Genomic DNA, 19854 nt, shown 5'->3' with positions numbered 1-19854 from the left:
ATGTAGTTTTAAATATCTCTGATTATGCCTTATATTGAAATAATAATAAAAAATGGCTTCAATGGGAATATTTTTAATATTCTTCAATCTGATACCATAAAGAATATAACGTGAGTATACAATATTACTTGGTTCCACCCAATATAGGTACCTGATCTTTTTAGCAAACTTTACGCGAACACACACACACACACACACACACACACACACACACGAGTGTGTCATTGCGTTTGTGTTTGTCCCCCACATCCGCTTATTTGTTTACGTAACGTAGCGGTTCACCACAGACATCGATAGAATAAATTCAAGACTTCGAGTCAATTCGTTCAACTAAAACCCTTCAAGGCAGTGCCCCAGTATGGCCGCAGTGCAGTAACTGAAACAAGTGACAGATGAAAGATATTAAACATTTTTAAGAGGGGCATGATAGTGAGTTCGAAGTTTTGTCTACGTATGATCTAATCTTAATTCTATTTTTAGGATCAAAGCCAAAGACTTGGTTTATATTGGACTTCGTGATATTGACGTCGGGGAAATGTAAGTACTCCTCCTCCTCCTCCTTCATCACCTTCATTTTCGTCTTCTGCAGACACAGTCACACCTGCTTCCAATTCCATATCCTCATTTAGACACACATGGAAATAAGCATAAATGCGAACACCAACTGATGCAGAAGTGTACAGTTTCCTTCTACCAAATTTCTTTCACAAAGATTTGGTCGTTGGTTTTGCGCAGTGGAATCGAACGCGGAACCACATAGCTGCGGAACAAACTTCTTGACCTCACAGCTATATCAACGCCTTCACGGATGAGATACATTTGATAAAACCTGGTACTCCGTCGTTTACGACGACGAGAGTTCCAGTTGATCCGATGAACGGAAGAGCCTGTTTGTGAAATGAACGTGCAAGTGGCTGAAGGTCCCACAGACACGCGTACCCTTATCGTAGTTCTCAGCATCACACATAATGGGACAAGGTCGACCCTTTGAAATACATATATAAGTCATTTTTTTGCCAGCTGAGTGGACTGGAGCAACGTGAAATAAAGTGTCTTGCATAAGGACACAACGCGTCGCCGGGAATTGAACTCATGACCTTACGATTGTCAGCCGAATTTCCTAGCCACTGAGCCACGCGCATTCACTGACATATTTGATAATGTAGTCTGGGATACAGGAATGGACGGAATTGTTGTGCCATTGATTCTCGCCAAAGTAAATATAATGTTTTGACATATTTCTTGATTTTTTAGACAAACTATGAAGAACCTGGGTGTGAAATTCTTTTCAATGCAAGAAGTTGAAGAATATGGAATTGCACAAGTTGTAAAACTTGCCTTGGATTTAGTTGACATCACGTAAGTAGTTGTTTTATTTTTTTGAAACTACACCCCACTCCACAAAAAAGGGCCCCAAGACTGTTAGCGGGTTCATTGTACGTTTGCGGTTTTACGATGATCTTAAACCTTGCACTCTACATACCACGTGATAGTCTTCTTTGGGATTGACTCACTTTTGTTTCCTTTCCTACACGTAGATTAATTAATAGTTTCAATAGTTATTAGGATTTCGTCCGTAATCGTTTACCTTACTCGTACCTCTCCATGGTGGAATTGTATATATATATATATATATATATATATATATATATATGCGCGCGCGCGCGTGTTTACGTACATATATACAATCGTTTTTATAAACGGCTCCATTAAACCGAAGAATACTTACTCCTTCAAAAGCTGGTATAAACATCAAGATTATGATAATAATTATAACTAAAAACAAAATACTTTGTGGTTAATTATTCCATTTGTTCAATATAGCAATAAAAAAATGTTTTATATATATATATATATATATATATATATATATATATATATATATATATATATATATATATATATATATATATATATATATATATATATATATAATGTGGTAGATAGCTAGATAGCTAGATAGATACATATCTGAATATACGAAACTGATTTTGATAACCTCTTTCAGGAAAGACCGACCAATTCACGTCAGTTTTGACATAGACAGCATGGATCCTATCGTGGCACCGAGTACTGGTACACCAGGTAAGTCTGAGTCAACATAATCCAGGCTGTCACTTCATTCGTACATCATGCAGAATCGTGGCGAGCTTAGCATTCCAAAATCAAAAGAAGATACATAGAAATCCTTTCCGTAGAAGAACGTCGGCTCGAAACGTTAAAGACTCCTCCTTATTTCTCTGAGCATCAACTTAATACACCTTGTTTGTTTGCTTTTTTACACACCATTTAAAAAAAAAAATTTGCTACACACACACACGCACACACGCACACGCACACACGCACACGCACACACGCACAAACGCACGCACGCACGCACGCACACACACACATTCACATATACAATATGTTAATAATTATAATTCCAGTAGAGAATAGATTACAAAATCTTATTTCAACTGATTTCTAAATTATGAAAGAGGAAGAATTGTTTAATGTATTCTTTTATTCTTTTATATGTTTCAGCCCTAAGGCTGAAGGAGGAAGTTCGACACTGCTGCCTTCTTTCGAGTCTCCTGCCTTGATATTGGTTCCTCTGGGACCTTGGATGGCAAGCAGTCAAGTTGTTTCTTGAAAACATCTACTCCCACTCCATGGAGACCCCTCAAGTGTTTTGGCAAGGAGTTAAATAGTTGTGAGCCCTTGAATCCCAAGCTATTGCAGTACATGATTCTCACTCTAGACAGGATAACTTGGACCTTTGGAACTGTGCAGTGACGTCCAGTTCGGGAGCTGGTATAGCTCTGGATACCAAAGTTTGGTACCAACCCCCTCAGGATCCTCCATACATATATCACTGCATACCTGTCCTGTCTTCGCTTCAGGGAATAGAGTCGTAGCACTTTCAGTCTCTCCCAGTAGCTCAGCTGTTCCATTAAAATACATGTTCTTTTCTTCAGCCCCTTTATATATGGCATCTCGGTCATTTTTGTAGAAGATTGGCATCAGAAGTTTCTTTGACCACTTCTACTACTTTGTGTCGTCGGCATAGCTAGTAAGTGTGGCTGTCTGTGCAACCGATGGCATGTCTAAAAGGGTCACCATGAACATTAGCGGCTCCAATACAGTTATCTGAGGCACCCCACTTTCTATTACTGTCTCCTTGGACAGGACTCCATTGGCCGCCACAGCCTGGCGTCTGTCTTTTAAGAAGCCATGCAACAGCTCTCCCAGTTTTCCGAATATATCGAGTCTCCGTAGTTTGTGAGATATCATCCCGTGATCAACCTTACCAAAAGCCTTATCACATTCACGTTTAGGCGATTCATTAATTGTTTCAACACCCAGTCATGATGCTGCAAAAGTTGTGTAAGGCAGCTTCTTCCTGAGCGGATGCCATGCCGAGTGACAGGAAGCAAGTCATTGTCTTCAAGGAACACAGTCACTTCCCTCCTGACAATGCGTTCCATGATTTTGCTGACACGGGAGGTTAGAGAGACAAGCCCATAATTTTTAGCATTCGCTCTGCTACCTTCCTTATGGATGGGACATATTATGCCTTCTTTCAACTTTTTGGAAAGTCTCCTAGTTGCGAGGAAGCTCTGGGAGAGAATCTGAAGTGGTCTTGCTCGTCGGCAAACCATTTTCTTCGAATAGTAGCCCTATCTTGTACTCTACTGAAACAGATTCTTTTGCATATCTATAGAAGACTTTAGGGTTTGTCTTTATATTTTTGACAGCCCTGGCTCCTCCTTTTTTGCCCTCTACTTTTGATGGGAATTCACTTTCGGTCTCAAACATTGTTTGTTTAAGATAGGGTCGTCTGCTATCCTTTAGCGGCCCACTTAGACCGTTTGAGGTTTTTGATTGTCGTCTCATTAATATCCGCCTATCCCTAGGAATTTTGTTCCATGACCTCTTTCTCAGTGCCTTTCCTATCAGCTTTGTGACCATACTGGAGTTGTTTCATCCGAGACTCTTGATGATAGTAGATTAATTTCTGTTTTGGAAGGATATTGAAGAGATGTGGGCCCTTCCAATCTCAAGCTGTTGCAATATCTTGCCTTGTATTTTGATGGCAAGGAGTGAATCTTTGTCACTATGCAATGGCGACCTGTTTGGGGGATAAATCTCAATGGTCAAGTCCTTCCAGGAGTTTTTTCCGCCTTCTCCTTTTAAGTCTTTCTCTGTATCTCTATTGTGATAACCATGACAACCAATGTATATCCTCCCATTCCAACATCGTAACAGAATCGCGAAACAAAGACTGGCGTTGCCTTATAAGTCTCTATCTTTTCCCTTTCCTCAGTTCCAGCAGGTTTGACATTGAGAGAAGCGTTATACATTGCCGAGGTCATATTCCAAACAGGTAAGACAATGTTTCGTCTCTAACCATTTTTGCATTCCTAATTACTTGAAATAATACCGATATATTCACACCTAATCGCCCTTTTTTCCACATGTATTCGAACCCCGTATTTGGAATGAAACTCTTCATGAAATCTCCGGAAGTCACCATCTGTTGTTTACAGCCTTGCTATTTAGTGTACTGATTTCTTACGCTTTAACGAGAATTTCTGGGGCTTAGCTGACCCGGGAATTGAACTCACGCTTAAACACTTAAAGCCTCAATTATATCACTAACCCATTGTCTTGTAGGACATTTACAGAATAGAAATCAGGAACTTTAGTTTATGATTGAATGTTTATAATCGTTCATGCTTGTTGGTTTAAGCGGTTGTCAACGCCAAAATGTTTCCTATTTATTTAATTCCATAAATGATCAACCATGTCTGATTTCTCTGGCTTCCTACGGATTATGGATTTACTTTTTATGGATCTCACCTTTATATTTACTGACACAACTGTTTGTGTGTGGAGGCGGGATATACGCTGTTCTTGTTCATAAACTCTTCTGGCAGAGAGATCTCCAAGAACGATAGACTTGTTTTGTCCTTAGGATGCATGGACCGCAGATCTCAAATTTCCTGGCATACATCAAACATAGAGTCGACATATCGTGGCAGTTTTCTAACTTCTTCCACTGTTATAGCTCTCCTTTTGGAAGCCGATGTTATACTGTCAGGTTTGGTTGTTACTCAGAAAAGTCATTATAATTCTAACCATAGCATTTAAGACCGGTCGAAGAAGACTTAAAGTTTTATAGACATTCATCGACATATTTTCTTTCGTGATTTTGTCTAATCTCGAATTTGATGCTTGCGTGAGCTCAATCTGTATCAGCGTGAAAGGAGAACTGATATATTTGAACATGAATACTTTTCGGTGTTGATGTCCATCTAAATTATCTTCCTTTATGTCTATGTCCACCTTGCATATTCAAAATGTTAGGTTTAAACCTCTCGATGTTCACTTTATATTGTTGTACGGCACGATGTCGCGTGAATTCGAGTTCAACTCTAAACGCTTCAAGCTGTGTTTATGCCGTCGTATTTTTCCAGGTCATTATGTATCTTGGACTACGTTATTTAATGTATCCTAGCCGTATTTACAACAGTAAGGTTTGATTTAAGGAAGATTTGACTGCTGTTTCTGGCAAATCGACTGACTATGAACAAGTTCAAAGCAGAGTCTTCATTAGCTCAACTGCCTCGCACTTGTTAAGGAATGTCTTATAAAGGAGTGTGTGTGTGTGTGTGTGTGTGTGTGTGTGTGTGTGTGCATGCGTGTGTGTGAGAGAGAGGGGGGAGAGAAACAGAGTGTGACGTTTGTGTATGTGATGTGAATGTGTGTATGCGTGTGGGTATGTATGTACTTTCTATGAATATATACGTCAGGTGTATGTGTGTGTGTGTGTGTGTGTATATATATATATATAGGAGTGTGTATGTGATTCTACATCAGCAATCACCTGTTTACACCTGAGAATGCAACCAATTTGTTAGAGTACAAAATGAAATCCCGGTCAAATTAGTGTGTTACAAGAATGATGTAACACACTCACGCTCATACACACGTACACACGCACTGACAAAGACACACACACTGTGGAGACTAGAAAAATGTCCCCGATAACTTCAGAGCAATTCCTATCGATATTCTTATATTTCGATCAAGCGTAAAATGTTCGACTTTAGGGAGATCTTGTGGTCATGATGGCGACACATACAAATATTACATGGCAGTACAACTACAGCAGTTTTTGCTTTATATATATATATATATATATATATATATATATATATATATATATATATATTATTATTATTATTATTATTATTATTATGTTCAGAGCCAGTCCGTTCATTCGCATCAGTGGTGAGAATGGTGCGAGTGAACGGGCCTGTAGTGTGGGGGGGGGGGGGAGAAAAGGAAAAAACGCACCTGCTCCCAAAAGTCAGCGTACCCATGGATTTTTTCATGGGGTTTCTCCACGAGCAGCCCTCGAACGTCTCCTCCCCATTGAGGATCACACATTGTTGATGGTTTAAAATTTTGTTCCTCGTGTTTACACGCAAAACCCTCACAACAACACACACTCACACACATACACACACACACGTTCTTTGTACTGTCCATAATGTTGTTCTTAATGTAAACCCTTGTGGTTAATAAATCATCATCATCATCATCATCATCACCATCACCATCATCATCATCATCATCATCATCATAATTATTATTACCTCCGCCTTAGCGAAGACGGAGGTATTGTTTCAGTCGCGTTTGTTTGTTTGTTTGTTTGTCCGTGGACAAGATATCTCAAGAACCACTGGATGGATTCGGATGAAACTTTCAGGGATGTTTGGCCTCGTGACTGGCACGAACTGATTAGATTTTGGAATTGATCAGGTACTGGACAAGGATTCTGGATTCTTTTTTCTTTTTTTTTTTTTACTTAATTTTTGAGAGCGGTCGGGTTCATTTTCAGTATTCTCGTTTGTGAGAGCAGTCGAGTTTATTTCAGATATTCTCATTATAAAGATCATCTCTGGCTAATCGTTGAGAGGACGTTGGTATTGCTCTGGCGGAGGTTTGCGCTCTCTGAGTTCTCTTGTTATTGTTATCATATGTTTGACTCTTGCTTTGTATTTGTACAAGCTGACTCCAAGTCCCTTGTCCAGAGATCTCAAGAGACAACAAGTTAGAAGTTCCTGTTGGTGTTATGTCTAGGGTGTCATCTATTTGGTTTTGCACATAGTATTGTTCTAGAGAATGTGCCACGCATCAGGTGTCGAAGTGATTGCAGAGCAACGTGAAATGAAGGGTTTCGCTTAAGAACACAACGAGTTCGCCCTGATCCGGGAATCGATACTTCGATCTCGCGATCTTGAGCGCAACACCCAAACCACTACACCATATGCCCTCATACATACATACATACATGCATACATACATACACACATACATAGGGAAAGGGGGGAGTGGGAAGGAGGTAAACCGGATAATAACAGTTTTGATGAATTTAGTTTCTTAATTTTCGTTCTTTCTCTTTTTCACTTTCTTTCACGCGAATTCTTTCCTCTCCATCTCTTCGACGTTCCCGTCTACTGGATAACCCCGTTCAAATCAAATCTATTTCTTTGCTTAAATATATTAGGCTTTGTAAAAGTTGGCCACAACGAAGCTCACGATCATTGATTTTGTCATCTTTAAATATATTACGATGTCTGATCATTAATATGGAAGGAAAAGATAGAGTAACAGACACAAAGGAGGTGGGGGTGGAGACTGAAAGAAAGAGAAGGAAATGGAGAGAGGGAAAAGAAGGAGAAGGGGAGGGACACGAAAGGAGAGAGAGAGGAAAATTAAAAAGAAGAAAAATTTAGAAGAGAGAGAGAGAGAGAAAAACACAAAGGAAGAAAAGAAAAGAAGCAAGAAGGGAAAGAAGGAGCGAGAGAGGGAGGAAGGGGGGGGGGGAGAGATGAAAGGAAGATGATTTGTGTGTCAGGTGAACTAGAAACGGCGCAAAGTTTTGTATCGGTGGACTATATTTGAAATTAGGGAAGGTGTGTAAAAGTAGAAAGAAAAGCTTGTAAGACACGTGTGAAAAGAAGCAGAAAGAGGAGGAGGAGGAGGAGGAGGGGGAGGAAATGTATTTGTAGGGGAGCAGTGAGAGGTACGACAAATATGTGTGGGTGTGGGTGTGTGTAATGACAGACCATAATTGTATTAGCTATGTCAAAGTGAAGTTGACCTGTCAGAGCTAAATATGGTGGCTGCAATGTTACAAATTTTCAAATATTCTGCTGGACGGGTGTAGAATTTTCCAGATTATATCCTGAAAGATCTGATAACTCGGCTTATGTGTGCCAGTCAGAAAAGATTTTTCATCTTAACATTTCTTGTCAATGAGTTAATTTCGCAATGTCACCAAAATGAGGTTTTTCCGAGGAAAATACAGACTAGATAGCTTTACAGACACAATAGCTTTAAAAATGGAATTTCGTTGAAATTCTTCGACTTTTTAAATGAGTTCTCTAAAAATATCAATTTTTTTTTCTTTTTTTTTTTTTTTTGAACTTGAATTTAGTTATTAAGGTTATCCAGCAGATTCAATGTTGCTCAAAAACATTTCGCAGAAGTCAGAAAATATTCGTAAACACTCGTATCTGTTTTTTTTTTCTCTTAACGTCGACAAAGGAACTTGGGATTATCTGCTGAATTTTCTGACCATTTTACTTCACTTATATTTTATTCCATTGTATATATTTATCAGGTACCTATTTTCTGTACTCTAATTATATTTCTCTCTCAAATTTACCATTTATTTATTTCTATACAATTCCTTTCCTTTCATCCCGTTCTATTCTAGTGACATCTTTATTGGCTGGAATGTTTTCTCTCTATTTCCGTACCCCGTCAACAACAATCTAACTTTCCTTACAACTTTCAGCCGTCTCTTTTCATACCATTTCACTTTCATACACCTTTTATTTTTAAATCTTCCTTTCTGTCTTCTTTCTCAAAACATGAAGACTTCCGCTCAGAGTAACAGCGCGCGCTTTTCAAGAGCGTTTATCCAGTGGTTGTCGAAATGTTGGAACGTTAACACCTGGTTCTTTTTCGTCACCGTTTTGCATTATCTCATTCAAATGTAGACACTAATCTATCTACAAGCTTATGGCTCGTCTAACTCGACATGGAATTTCTACCTCGCCTCGCTATCACTTCAAAACTTATTGGATATTTTAGATCTGCATCCAAGTACCGGAGCTAACTACCTTGATGTCTATTAAGGAATTAACTCGTGTCTCATACACCCTGTTGTCTTGTACGCTTATCTCTGTTGTGCCAGGTACTTCATGTGTGAGCAAGGAATAAATTATGTTTGCTAACCAAAAGTATTACCTTCTGATTGTTATCGTTACCTTTATGTAAAACATGCATTTATACGTTTCAAACCGTCTTACGTGCACACATCTAAATATATTTCCTAAACTGGTGAAGCCCAACTCTTTACTTACCTCTTGTTACATTTGTATTCCTCCGCCACTAGCTTTTAAAGAGCGGAGGAACGCAGCACCAGTGTACTGCTGCGCTGGAGCGAAGTAATTCGACTGCTTTGCTATGCTACAGTTTTGTTGTAGGATTTGATAGAATCTAGGCAGATCAACATGTAGGACGCCAGTAATGGCTACGTACAACAATAACATAGGGTTCATAGTGAGATAAAACAACCGTAAAGGTAAGATACTGTAGATATGTAGATATATTAGTACTAAATCCACTTCAAACCGTAGATCCGACTCAAGGTTGGTTCTTTGTACAACGTAGATATAAAAAAGAACACAAATCGGGTTTAAAAATGAACACAACTGTTTGGGCAGAACTTTTCATTGATGTCTTCATAGAATGCACCACAGCACAAATCCACTCTATTCCGGTGTAAACAAATATAAACAGGTGGGATCAGCGGAAATATCTTTAATCTTTTCACTCCAACAACGTAAAAAGATAAACCGCCAATAACGCACAAATGCATGCCACCACCACCACCACCACCACCACCACCACCACCACCACCACCACCACCACCACCACCACCACTACTATATACGAAATTAATTCAACAAACATTTATTATCCACCATAACATCAACGATGTAACTGTCTGTCTGTCTATTTATATATTATTCTCTGATTTGGGCCGGTGAACATCTTTTATCTTTTCAATGAAAGCTAATAATAATGAGATTCGTTGAACAAACTTGTTTCGTTTTCCTTTCTACAAGGGAATTTTTGATTGTGTAGTATACATTTCTATTGTATCTCTCTGCATATGTACACACACACACACACACACACACACGCGCACACACACACACACACACACACACACACACACACACACACACACACACACACACACACACACACACACACACACACACACACACACACATATATATATATATATATATATATATATATATATATATATATATACATATATACACACATATATATATAGTATTATATGTTTTACATTTATTTTTATGTGCGTATGTTTCTGTATGTATGCGTATGTCAGACAGTGAACGTATATGTATAGATGATCAGAAGCAAAGAGTTTTTTAACATTATATAATCTATACTAAAACGCCGTCTGTGTAACTTTCTCTATTGCTCTCTCTAACAAGGGTGACCTCAATAAACTAAAACATGATCTCCACTTCATAATTACTTTTAGTTTAATATTTGATACCCCCAGCATTAAGTATATTAACACTACCATAACGATTGCTTTGCATGCGGTTGGAGGAATACTTATTCTCGATAGTGAAGTTTCTCAAACATGGCACCTCAGAACCTAATAGCTCTATATCAGATGTTAGCAATTCCATAACTGATTTTAGAGAAACAAACCCGCTGTGTGCTGGTTTTTAACTTGTACCCAAATAGTTATAATAAAAACTTGTTTATTTAAAAAGAAATTAATTTTAGAGGTAATGTTTTAATATAGGATATATAATGTTCAAAATTTCTTTGCTTCTGATCATTCATACATATATGTTTGTGTTTTTTTTTCTTATGACTAATTTGATTCATTTAAAAGGCACAGTTTTTACTGGAAATCCGCTCCAGTTTATTATTATTAGCAAGTAACATCTGGTCGGTGGCGTGTTGTAGGCGTATAAAATATTTGAATTTAATGGAAGGACATTCATGAGATAACGAAGTCTTTTGTCATACAACATGCTGGATAATTATATGGAAGAATTTCATAGTTATTGAAGGCAAAATAAGGAGAAGAAGACTACTGTATGTAAGCAATGTGTACATGATTCGCCATTATACCACAGGACAGGTATGTCTTGTCGAATAAGACACGAGCATGTTAAGCAAGGAAGAGTTCAAAGAGAGTGAGAGACCATCTCGTGATATAGAACGACAAAGTTCCGTGTAGACAGCAGATGGTTCTGTCTGGGGATAAATTCGCCAACATTTTGTAATCGTTAACAGAAGTATCTAGAACTTTCAACCAAACTATTTGGCGTGACTTCCTTTTCATGTTCATTGCATCAACCATAACAAGTCAGACAATGCTGAGGAGTCGAATTCTGTTCACGTAGGCGTTTATGCCATATTTAGAAATCTAGTTATACTGGGGATTTAATGAAGAAATCTGCACGTGGTGGTTTTGAATGGCGATAACATCCTCGTTACGTCATCTTTCGGAGGGTTCACCAACATCTCTGGGTATGATAATTCCATGCAAAGACAATTTAACTAAAAGACCGACAACAACAATCTACAGACTTTCAAACAGTTTCTAGAGTCTGTAATAAATGCATACAAACCATTATTTTTTACTTGTTTCAGTCATTAGACTGTGGCCATACTGGGGCCCCGGCTTAAAGAATCTTTTGTTGAATGAATGGATCCCAGTACTAATGTTTTTTAAGCTTGTCTCTTTTGCCGAACAGCTAAGTTACAGGGGATGTAAACACACCAACACCTGTTGTCAAGCAGGGGTGGGGGACAAACACAGACACAAAGACACACACACACACACATATACACGCACGCACGCACGCACGCACACACGCACAAACAGACATATATACGACGGGCTTCTTTCAGTTTCCGTCTACCAGACCCGCTCACAAGACTTTGGTCGGTCTTTGGAGGCTATGGTGGAAAACACTTGCCCAACGTGTCACACTGAGAGGCTGAACCCAGAAAGAACTTCCATAAAACTTTGCATATTTTAATGCACAAATTTGAAACCCGTTTTATACGAAAAATGTGGAATGCATTAAAGCAGTTGAATTAAGTTAAAATTATTTTTGGAAATTAATTTTCTGTGCAGTTAAATTGTTAACTTATAAAGCCATAGCGCCCTGGGAGTGACCTTAATTCGGCATGTCACAGTGGCTGAAGATTACATCACCATCATCATCATCATCATCAGCAGCAGCAGCAGCAGCATCATTTAACGTCCATTTTCCATGGTGGCATGGGTTAGATGGTTTGACTGGGACTAGCAAGCCAGGGAGTATAAAATATTTATTCTCGAATAGACTAGGCTATCAGTCGCCATAACAATCAACATTATGATGTATAATTCTGGCTGAGTTGAAGGAACTTGGCTGCTTTTTCTAACTAGTCGACCTTCCCACAATATTAAGGTTCCTGTTGTTTGTCTTCATTGTAACACATATATACTTTGCGTGGGAAACGAAAACCGTATACGCGAAAGAACCTTCCCTTTGCACTGAAATAAACATCAATTTATTCATTGCACTACAATAAACATACAAAAAACCTGTCAGACTTTTAGTGTTGGGACGTTCAATTAATTCGAAGATAAGTTTTATTACTTTTATTCATAGTTAAATCCCGAAATTTTCGCAATTGTATAAAAAAAAATACGAACTGATATTTTGTCATTACAATTACGCCATATTGTAAGTTTTCAAAACCGATATTATAGAATCAAATTTTAATAGAAAGAAACAGGAAGAAAGAGAGATGAGAAAGGAAAAGAAAGGAAAGAAAAAAGGCGTGGTGGTGGGACAGATGGAGTGGGAGGGGCAATGGATCGCATCTCCCCGGAACAAATGGTATGCTCAGCCGCACCAGCGGTAATGATGGCGGTGATGCTGCCACAGAGAATGGCTTGCGACACTCGCTGCAACAACCACTCGGCCTCGTGGTGCTAATTTCTTCGATGTTCCGTCGCTATCCCTATTTTGTGGAGGAAATCGATAGTACAGGACCCTAGAACACTTGACGTTTCAAAAGCGACCGACACGAACAGATAGCAGCCGGTCAGACCCCTGCATTTATTGACTCTTCTCTCCTTCGCATTGAGGGCGGCGACATCCGGGTTTGTAGCCGATGCAGTATAGTTGAAGCCGGAGAACGTGTCGCTGCACGTCGCGTCCCAGACCAGAGATCCGCCTCTCTCGAATGAGAAGAGGGCCATTACGTCGGGGCGCTCATCGTCCCCGCAGTCGAGACTCGCCGGTTCAAGTTGAGACGGGAAACCAGCTGCGTCAAGGCCCCTTATGAATATGTCCTTGAGAGCGGTGTGTCGGCGCTAACACTGCAGGATAATGGATGCAAGCCAAATTCGTCTACTGCTGTTCCACAGCGATATTTGTGCGGATGACACACGCGGTGACCGAGACGTAGGCCTCTCCAGTACGGATGCACTCGTCATGTAGAAGGGTACCGGCAGATGAGGAATGCACTGAATTGAACCATGGACCGCTATTTAGCTGCAAGGCGGAACGGAGGCAGGCACGTCGGTGCTGGTCAAGTAATGCCTCTGGCCACACCAAGATGGACTTGCATCTGATGTCGTCCCAATTGTGTTGGACATCATATTCTCATGGACAGCCCCCCCCCCCCAGTTGTATAATCGGCTAGAGCTAACTCTTGTTCCTTGGCGACATTTGATTCGGCCACCTCGTGGGGCACCTCACCGATGAGAGTGTGGCCGGAGGAGCGCGAGGAAAGTTAAGCCAGCAGAGCCAGGTTCACTGCAGAACGGAGACCAAGGCCACCGAATCCAACAAACAGATCGGCCCGTTGCCAGCCAACGCTGCCAAAACTGACTTTGAAGATCTGTTCGGCACAACGCTGGATGTTGTTATCCAATCCCTTCGTTCGTTTTTAAGACGGAAAAGGAGCGTTTCCCAAAATAAAGAACGCCAAGACAAGATTCGTTTATTTTTGAAATTCTTTACAATACGTAAAATGTGTATAAGGAGGCGAATTGACAGAATGATTAGCAGCCATCTTGACCACCTGAGTGTTGTAGCCTCCCAGGAAATTAACCGTGAACCCAACCAAGCACTAAATTTCACACTTGTCATGAAGAACTGTAACAACTTTAGTTGTTATTGTTGTTCAACTCCAGGTCAGCCCTGATCAAGCAAGCTTATGATTAAAAGGCATTCTATTCCAGCATTATTCTTCAGATTGCACATGTGTCGAAGCACAGCATATTCTTTTTTAAAACCGGTAGACAAAGATTTGAAGGTGTTTTCACTGCTATTTCTAGCGAATCAGACAAATCCGTTGAGACCCCTTCGTTGGCTTTGGTTATCTGGAGACGTGTAGTGACTAGAGATGCAGATAGTCTTCATATAGCTGAATGTTTTCCTTCTATGAACTGGCCATAAACAATCGAAAGTCCTTGAAATCAAAAACTTCTTTAATCGAAGCACTTAAACAGTATTAAGACGATCGTTATTGGCCACGCTGTAGAGATTCATTGCACATTAATGTACAAATGCAGTCTGCCAGAAATCCAAAACAACTTTAGAAAGGGTTTCTTTTTTAGCCGAAGCGCAATGATGACGTTTTATTATTATTATTATTTTATGTGTGTAGTTTTTATGTCAGTATTGGGACATGAAATAGTGTTTGTTGTTAAGATATATCAATTGTCGGTCGTTTGAAAGCTTCCAGCTCGTAAGTGCACGAACCATGGTTCTCTCTCAGATGCATGGATCTTTATCGACCGCATCCAATGGAAAGCCATTTACAAATGTATTTTAATAATGACATAATCAGCAAACAACAGATTTTCGAATGGCCTCGCAGAATGTCACATCTAATTGCCCGTGATTATTGGCTGTGGTGCTATTTGAAAGCCAATCTCCATTTCCCTCAGCCTTAGAATATCTGCAACGACAAAAGGCAACAATATCAAACTTCATTCCTGCCAACCTCATTACGGAATAATGGAATCTCAATAAATAACCTTTACATTCTAATTCCATTTAGTGTTTGCTAAAATGCATTTTTAAATTGAATATTACAGTCTCTCCCTCCTTCTCTCTCACTCTCTTTTTCTTTTCCATGCTCTTTATCTGTAATATACATATATACATACATGCATACATACACACACACACACACACACACACACACACATATATATATATATAAATATAAAAATGGAACAAAAACGCAATAGAGGACAATGAAACATTTGGACAGATAGCTGATACAAAGGCAGACTTGCATCTCCTCGGCCGGGTTCAGGAGCGAGTCTCTAATATGATTGGTCACTCTCATGCTCCAACTCTGCAACTCTTGTCACATCGACATCATCAGTCTAAGTTCAATCTATCGTTAATGCTACAGAAAGTGCTCGAATGAACTTTCTCTCTCAGTTCCACATCACTTTGTGCCATCTCACTTGACTCGAATCTCACATCGTCTTCATCCAAATACTGTTACACTTCCGCGAAGAAGGAAGTCTTTCTACAGTTGTAGCCTTTTCCTTTCCGACTGCCGCCCTTTGCAACTCTCTTCCAGCTCATTGTTTTTCTCCTTCTTATCACTCTTTCAAGTCAATTCATTCCTTTCGTCATAATTCCTCTCTTTCATCAGAGTCCCTTAAACTAAATGCTTCACACTTTCTTTGCGACTTTCTCATACAGAAAAATTAACACCAAAAATTATTTTATGATATTTTATATGAAATGTTACGTTTCTCCTGGTGATTCTTTGTGGCTTTTTTTCTCTTGCTGCTAAACTTATAGCATTTCGGCTTCTGCGTACACACACACACACACACACACACACACATATCCTTCATCTCCCACGTTCTGTTCGTCATCAATAATTCTATAACTTTGATTTTGTTCCAGGTCGGTGGTGTTCGCTCTCTGCAAACTCACTTTTGATTGTGGGAAGAGGTGATCCATACGGCCCTTCCATTTTGACTTGTTCAGCATAGGAAGGAAGGAGCTGGTGGTCTCTTGGGGTCATTAAGGCACACGGGCCTACACAACACAACAAAGACTACACTTTGTTATAGATATATATATATATATATATATATATATATATATATATATATATATATATATATGTGTGTGTGTGTGTGTGTGTGTGTGTATATATATATATATACACACACACACACACACACACACACACACACACACACACACACACACACATATATATATATATATATATATATACACACACATACATATATTTATATGAATAATAACAATAAATGGAGCAAAACGCATTGCTCCATTTATTGTTATTATTCATATCTGCTCAAAATGCATCTCTTCAACTTGGTATCTCTACCTATAAAATGGGTGTGATATCCTGGGGCTTTTTGTGTGATTTTTGCTACCCATGGTAACTATTAACATACTTACATTGTCAATATTTTTTAAAACTGAGATAATATTAATACACACACACACACATATATATATATATACATATATAACTATACTTGAATGCACAAGCATAGAAGCAAACATGCACACACACACACACACGCGGATATAAATATGTGTTGTTTATGTTTCAGGTCGAATGACTGTGCTGGATGTGGTTGAACTGAATCCAGAACTTGGAACAGAGACGGATGCCAAGACGACAACCGACAATACAGTCCTGGTCATTGAACATTATTTTGGCAAAAAACGGATGGGAAACTTGTCTTAAGGTGTCACCTAAACCTTCGTTTGAATAATCCGGTGGATCCATTACAACTCACAGCCGCTATACTCCCCCTCTAATAGCCATTAATCTCTCTCCATCCCTCCCCTTCTAACAGCCACTATATTCTCAATCCCGCCTCTCACACAATGTCCAGCTTCAACTATGAATTGCTCTATTTTAATTATTCACGATGATTCATTTAGATAATTATGTGGGGTTTTTTCTTATACAATCTATTTAATACTAGACTCTTGTATTTTTTACTGTGTTCTACATACATACATGCATACACACACACATACATGTATGAATATATATACATACATATATCAATAAACCCGACGAATGGGTGTTATGCCATCTGTTATGGTATAGCTGCAAAAGTACTTCATTAAGAGATTCGAATCATACAGGTAGGTGTGTGAACGTTTGCTATAGTCGTAAGAGGACGCTATATATTCTCCCGGGTCTTCAGGTTACACCTTAATTAAAACAGGTAAATAGTGATATCTTCCTAAGGTCCACGCTTGCAGAGAAAGGAAAAGAGTAAAAGTGGTGAGCTTCAACTATTCTAGCCAGGAAGTTTATTAATTCCCTACCACCACCACCACTGCATGTAATGAGCCTCTTTAATTAAGACTAGAAGTGGATAAAATCGAGTATCCAAGGAAACCGGTGATTACCTGTACCGGTAAATATAAATCAATATAAAATTTGAAAGACCCCAAAAGTTGAAGGTAAAATTGAAGAAAATACTGTTTCATCGAATTGATCTTTCCTGTTAAGGTGCGTGTATATATATATATATATATATATATATATATATATATATATATATATATATATTACTATTTTGCTTTGGCATAGCGACAGTAATAACTTGAGGTTAGAGTACGCACCTGCTTCAGAATAAAGCGTTTGTCGATTGCAGAGCGTAATATGAAATTAAATGAGAGACAAAGAGACGGGAAATTATGTAATAAACCTCATTGCATAATCCCCTGCGTGTGTGTGTGTGTGTGTATGTATGTGTTTGTAGGGATTACAAATTAATAAATCGACAGATGCAATATTTTGCATAAATATATACATATATACAGAAATTAACTTTTGTTCTTGTTAAACCTTATTTTCATGAGATAAATAAAAATGTTGACAGCCATTGTGTTGTTGTTGTTCAGTTGGGGTTGCCTTCAGCTTCTGTGTGTGTGTGTGTGTGTGTGTGTGTGTGTGCGCGCGCGTCTGTGTGTGTGTTCGTATGTTACTCTATGTATACGGTATTATAGATCCATTGCAGCCAATCTTACCCATAGTTTTCCTACCGGATATTAGATAATTGGATGATTGTCCGGTGCTTATGTTCTTTAGAAATGGCAGGTATAGAAATAAAAACCGGCGTCTGCCTTCTTTAACTTCAGCTATGAAAGTTCCACATCCGGTTCGCGGTTGCTGCGGAAAAGACGAACCGAAGCAATGATTTATCAACAGTTATGTTCTTTGCACTCCATTTAAAGAAAACTGAATGTATTGTGATACATATTGGTCCATCTGCACCGATGGTGGAGATCGTGGATCATAACCGTGGCAGGGGGGGGGGGATCTACGTATAAGCCATCACGTATTTTCTTTCATGTGGACACAGGCTAGAGATCTCGCTCCTGTAGTTAAGGTAAATATCCATGTATCTGCAATTTCTGCTTTTGTAAAAATAAGGCTGTCACTTTTCAAACATTTCCCAATTTATATTGTAATCAATGGCTCATTCCTTCAACGACCACACATGCTTAGCCAGCGCTGTAATATTGCGTCCCTCCTGAATATTAATGCAGGATTTTTGGTTGTTAAATCTGTTTCTGAAAGGTTCTTCTGCAGTGCCGACATTTATTTGCATGTTTGATTACACGTTGGAATCATTTGTCGTCACCCCTCCTCATATACAGCTGCTTCTGTGTTGCTGAAGCTGGTCAGAGGAAATGTGATGTTGCCTCTGCATTAGCATTCTGTGTCAGGTGTGGACCGACCTATTAATAGATTCTCTATGCTAAGGAAACTCTTACAAAGTTTCTATGAAAGAGCAAGGGACATAACTGTTGATATCTAATTCTCTTGTCTCCTGTTATTTTGCTACATTTTTATTATAACACCCTTCAAGCCGGACATCGCAATTCCTCACCTCGAGTAATATTTAAAGCATTCAGCATTCTTTTCCGTACCTGTTTTTCATTAAAGAGCTCGTGTGTTAGATAACCGTCGAGGGATCTAATATCTTGCGTGAAACCGATTGGTAAGATCGTCTGTAATGTATCTCTAAAACTGTGTACCCTGTTAATTACTTTAATATATCCATGCAGTTGACAAATATACGAGAGCTAATTTTTATGTTGATTTTTCAGCAACAATATATAGGCACATATACACATTTATATGTTATGTGCATGGGGACCTGGTGTGTGTCGCGGTTTGTTATTTAAGCCCACGTCGATTCATCCGTGCTGTTGTTTTACATTTATAATAAAATAAATATATACAAATTCTAAAAATATATATATACAGTACAATACTGTTTCTACTTCGCGGATGGGGTGCGGAATGGGTGGAATGTAACACCCACGATAGTCAAGAGATTACTGTATTCCTATCGGCCTATATTCTAGAAAACCTTTATAAAAATTCGCTAAAACAGGTCTTGTAAGACCTGTTTTATAGAATTCAGTCGATTAAAAGAGAAACCAGCTTTGTCAAGAGTTACTTCCCCTTATTTTAAGAATTATTTCCCTTTATTCAATAATTTTGATGGCCTCAAGTAATTGACTGTTAAGGATGAGGTATTTCCTATGTCGAATTGCTGGTAGCAAGCAGTATTTATAAGAAAGACTTCTGTCATAATCTTTTTTAATCATTTTCCCCCCCATATTTTTATTCTTTTATTTTTCTCTTCATTTTTTTTTCTGA

The 19854-nt window shown here is 38.8% G+C and overlaps 1 protein-coding gene across 1 annotated transcript in view; it reads left to right on the top strand.

Moving 5' to 3' along the window:
* LOC106878005 (arginase-1-like) overlaps positions 1 to 18064 on the top strand; it is a 33928-nt gene extending 15864 nt beyond the window's left edge. Inside the window, exons 5-9 of the mRNA XM_089362856.1 lie at positions 481 to 537; positions 1255 to 1359; positions 2009 to 2085; positions 4310 to 4369; positions 16769 to 18064. Of these exons, the coding sequence (XP_089218982.1) occupies positions 481 to 537; positions 1255 to 1359; positions 2009 to 2085; positions 4310 to 4369; positions 16769 to 16905 (436 nt within the window). The 3' untranslated portion in view covers positions 16906 to 18064. The remainder of the gene's footprint in view (positions 1 to 480; positions 538 to 1254; positions 1360 to 2008; positions 2086 to 4309; positions 4370 to 16768) is intronic.
* The last annotated feature ends 1790 nt before the right edge of the window (positions 18065 to 19854 follow it).

The sequence above is a fragment of the Octopus bimaculoides genome, chromosome 14 (genome assembly GCF_046866305.1).
Source record: "Octopus bimaculoides isolate indiv1 chromosome 14, ASM4686630v1, whole genome shotgun sequence".
Taxonomy (NCBI): domain Eukaryota; kingdom Metazoa; phylum Mollusca; class Cephalopoda; order Octopoda; family Octopodidae; genus Octopus; species Octopus bimaculoides.
Note: the sequence above shows the minus strand (reverse complement) of the source record. Positions and strands in the feature narration are given on the sequence as shown.